This window comes from Limulus polyphemus, unplaced genomic scaffold, assembly GCF_000517525.1.
Source record: "Limulus polyphemus unplaced genomic scaffold, Limulus_polyphemus-2.1.2 Scaffold8342, whole genome shotgun sequence".
NCBI lineage: Eukaryota > Metazoa > Arthropoda > Merostomata > Xiphosura > Limulidae > Limulus > Limulus polyphemus.
In genome coordinates this window covers 25077-30037 of record NW_013673952.1, presented here as the reverse complement: position 1 = coordinate 30037, position 4961 = coordinate 25077, and the positions used below count along the sequence as shown (strand labels likewise).

The following is a 4961-nucleotide window of genomic DNA, read 5'->3' as shown; positions in this document are numbered from 1 at the left end:
TTTTAGAGTTTAGTAACTATTTGGATGATAAGGGCTGGCTTTAAGTGTTATATTTTAGAGTTTATTAACTATTTGGATGATAAGGGCTGGCTTTAAGTGTTATATTTTAGAGTTTAGTAGTGTGGATGGGACAGCCTAGATGGACCAGCAGGTCACTTGTTGTCCTTAAATTATGTACATATTTACATAATGAAAACTTAAACAGCATTAACATAATAATTACATTGAGTACATTTAGCTTACAACTACAAAAAAACAAATGTAATGATAAAATCATTCAAAAGTTAAGCTGGGTGAACAATTTAAGTATTTACAGTATTAATAAAAAACAGGATAACCAATTATCCAAAAATGACACTTTTTAATTCTAATTAAATAACACTCTCAATGAAAATTAAGGTTATCCATTATGGCTAACTAACTAAATATGGTGTTATATTTCCTTTTATGTTTTAAATTTTACAGACAGTAAAACTTACACTGCTCTCTGGCTTGTTGCAGTGTGTCTCCAGTAAAACGTACAAAGTTATCTCCAGCAAATTGCAACCTGAAATGCAAATAATATTCAATCATTTTTGGAAACAGTCTAATTTATAAAAGGAAAGGTCAATAACTCATTCTAAAGTACACAAAATCTATTATTTTCAGCATTTTGCTCTACAAGGTATCAGTAAGGGTGATTTCTTATCTAGATGGAATACAGAAAAGGCCTGGTTGTATCAATTTATGATTTTCTTCACAGTTTTTGCCAAAATACTTTAAAGGTAAGTGGCAAAGACAAGCACGTTAAAGTTTTATTTACAAAGTTCCCCTGCAGCCTCTACTTAAACTCATCAAAAGAAAAATTAAGTTTTAACACAGTTAGTGAGTAGGATAAAAAAAAACTTTGGTAATAAAGTGATCACTTTGTCATTATTAACTGATCTGTAAATAGGTTTGCCAACTTTGCTATTTCGTTTTTAGAAATTCAGAGGGAACCGAAATAGTTAAATATAAGTGATAACTGGATAATATATGTTCACAATGTTTTGCAATCACAATAAAAAAAATACAAACAATCCTTAAATTAAGGTTAGAATATGTGATAATGGTTAGGATGGTTTAGTACCATTAAGAGATGCAGTTATTTATCAATTTATTATCCTGCTTTCTCTGAACAGAAACAAGCTTTAAATATTTTTTCTCTAAAGTGTAATGGAACTATTTTTATATTCATTTCAAGCCGAGGCTTCTCAAAGCAAAACTTGTGTGTCTGCATTTGCATTGAACTCTTCTAATCAGACACAACAGTTCCTCATATTAGTACTGCTATCAACTGATTTTCAAATAACTCTTCTAATCAGACACACCAGTTCCTCATGTTTATACTGCTATCAACTGATTTTCAAATAACTCTTCTAATCAGACACACTAGTTCCTCATGTTAGTACTGCTATCAACTGATTTTCAACTAACTCTTCTAATCAGATACACTAGTTCCTCATGTTAGTACTGCTATCAACTGATTTTCAAATAACTCTTCTAATCAGACACACTAGTTCCTCATGTTAGTACTGCTATCAACTGATTTTCAACTAACTCTTCTAATCAGACACACCAGTTCCTCATGTTAGTACTGCTATCAAAATAAACTTCTATATACCCCTAAATTTTGTTTGTAGTGTCAATTAAACATTTGGAAATATATACATTCATAAAGAAAAATAACTGTAACCATATATTTTAACCACCACTGAATTATAACACAACATATATCAAATATATTGGGATAGACATCCCTTCAATGACTATTTATACTCCAATATCAGTTTTATTAACTACCACAGTAGAGAAGCATGAGAAATACCAGTGATAATGAATAAAACATACACAATTTATCAAGTGAACACCAGTAAAATCTGTGAACCTGTTATTTTTACATTGAATTATTCGTAGTTACAAATATTCTCGTTTTATCATATGATAATTTGCAATAATTAATTGGACTTTGTCTTTGGAAGAAATAATTAAAACCAATAGATATTCACATTCCAAAGCCTTAGAGAATTCCTAATATAAATGGGCAACAGTGAGTCAGGTGACATTTGATGACACCCTTTTAATTTGGGTGGATTAATGGTCCAGAACAATTTACTCCTTCAAATATCTCACCTACTTATACAATAAAGAGGCCTATGCAAAAGTAGCAAATGTATGATATTTGCCAAATGTTTTTAAAATGTCCTGTTTAAGGCTTAGCTAAAAGTTTATAAATCATGTAGTAGTCTTCCCTCTCTACAGCCAGACAAAATACAAATTAAGTTTTGGTCACGATAAATACACTGCATGTAAAGAGTCTCCCTCTGCAGAAATATGTTATCAAATTAACTGTCTCCAAATTCCCCAGTTACATATTCAGATGTACTACAGTATATTGTGTTGTGTTATAATTACAGGATGTTGGTAAACAAATTTGTTTTGAGGCTGAAATAAGCTCAATCTATACTAACTCCTGAAATATTTCAGCTACTTATTTAAAATGCACTATTTGGAACACTTTCCAATGCTATGTAATCTTCACTTTTTAATAATTATTTTTATTTGTAAAAGAAAATCTATTTTGGGATGGGAGAAAAACAGCTGTTGTCATGTTATCTCTTCTTCATTGATACTTAGTTTTAGATCACAGTTGTTGTCATGTTATCTCCTCTTTATTGATACTTAGTTTTAGATCACAGTTGTTGTCATGTAATCTCTTCTATTGATACTTAGTTTTAGATCACAGTTGTTGTCATGTTATTTCCTCTTTATTGATACTTAGTTTTAGATCACAGTTGTTGTCATGTTATCTCCTCTTTATTGATACTTAGTTTTAGATCACAGTTGTTGTCATGTAATCTCTTCTTTATTGATACTTAGTTTTAGATCACAGCTGTTGTCATGTTATCTCCTCTTTATTGATACTTAGTTTTAGATCACAGTTGTTGTCATGTTATCTCTTCTTATTTATACTTAGCTTTAGAGTTCAAGCAAAACGAATTTTTCAAAGAAAAAAAAAATGACTTTTCAATAAGGACATGAACAAGAAGCTGGTCATACAGGAAGCCAACTTCAGACTTGTTTTGCTGCAGTATCTACATATGGTTGACAAATAAATTCTATTTTATAGTTAATAATACCAACACTTTTATATGGAGCCACACAAGTTCAAGTAGGAGTATCTTAAAATCATAAATAATATTCAACACTAAACTGGTACACACAATTAAAAACATTTTATATAGGCCTATCTATGGCCTTCAAAAAGTTGACGACTCGACATGTTTCGATGTTACAACGTCATCCTCAAGATGTTTAAAATGTAAAACATGTCCTTTCCCTCAGGTAAACTTGTACTGAAAAGACAAAAGGGAAACTTCAATAGCTGTGGCACTTGAAATTCTTTCAGGCAGGATTAAAGTAAATTAATCTATGAGACCTTTTTTTCCTTTTTAGTAGCTATATTTTTGTGCACCAGCAATACCAAGCATGGAGTGTGTGTATACCCAGTTTAATTTTATTACTCATCAGGATCTTTACCAGAATACATTTAAATTGAAATTATTTTAGGCAGAATTAGAATAAATTATTCTATGAGACTTTGAGCATGATCAAATACATCAATCAAAAGGGTTTGACCTGCTGAGTCCAAAACTTTAACTAGATCTCAAATTGGTCAAGAAATGACAGAACTATGGGATAAAAACTTGTACTTGAAAATATACAAACAAACTCAGAGCTGTTCTATGAGCCTACCCCCAAATTGAAATTCTTTAGGCAGTATTAGAGTAAATTAATCTATGAGACCTTGGGTGTGGTCAAATACATCAATCGAAAGGGTTTGACCTTCTGAGTCCTAAACTGTAATTAGATTTCAAATCAGTCAAGATATAACAGAGCTATGAGCTAAAATCTTATACTTGAAGAAAAACAACAACAAAAACTCAGAGCTGTTCTATGAGCCTCTATGCCATGGCTAAAGAAAAAATAAGAGTTGACCACACATAGTTTGTTACTTTAGGATTATAAAAAAAATAACCGTGAATGCAATGTTTAAGTGTTTAATAACTTATCATAATGACTTTTTTGGGTATATTACTTTGTGAAATAACCTGGAAAGCTAAATATATATATCTCACAATTGGTAAGACTGTATGATGAAATAATGTGTGCATTAATAAACTTTACATTAAGATACAGTCTGTTTATAAACTAAGTAACTGTACAATATCCCCATCACAAAGAAATATATTAACAATTCACCAGGTTCATCATGTGAATGAAATCACACTTTATTCAGTGTGGGGCAGTGTTTAAAAACTTTATAACAAAATACTTACTCCTCTGGATCATTCTTTGTACCTTTGTGAGGGTTGTCTCTCATTGACCTAGTTTTGGGATCGTAGTATGCAGAATTGGGATCCAAGTTCCTTAGGTACTAAAAATCGAAGAGTACAAATTATAATACTTTATCATATACATGAATCACAGTTCTAGTACAGAGTTTTTATACTTAAATAGCATCTATCATATACATGAATCACAGTTCTAATACAGAGTTTTTATACTTAAATAGCATCTATCATATACATGAATCACAGTTCTAATACAGAGTTTTTATACTTAAATAGCATCTATCATATACATGAATCACAGTTCTAATACAGTTTTTATACTTAAATAGCATCTATCATATACATGAATCACAGTTCTAATACAGTTTTTATACTTAAATAGCATCTATCATATACATTAATCACAGTTCTAATACAGTTTTATACTTAAATAGCATCTATCATATACATGAATCACAGTTCTAGTACAGAGTTTTTATACTTAAATAGCATCTATCATATACATGAATCACAGTTCTAATAGTTTTTATACTTAAATAGCATCTATCATATACATGAATCACAGTTCTAGTACAGAGTTTTTATACT

General features: G+C 30.3%; 1 protein-coding gene across 1 annotated transcript in view; it reads right to left on the bottom strand.

Moving 5' to 3' along the window:
- Positions 1-459: 459 nt before the first annotated feature.
- The window catches only part of LOC106475277 (pre-mRNA-splicing factor SLU7-like), a gene marked incomplete at its 5' end in the record, with an annotated part of 25826 nt that continues 21324 nt past the window's right edge, over positions 460-4961 (bottom strand). Inside the window, 2 exons of the mRNA XM_013935973.1 lie at positions 460-547; positions 4359-4456. Of these exons, the coding sequence (XP_013791427.1) occupies positions 460-547; positions 4359-4456 (186 nt within the window). The remainder of the gene's footprint in view (positions 548-4358; positions 4457-4961) is intronic.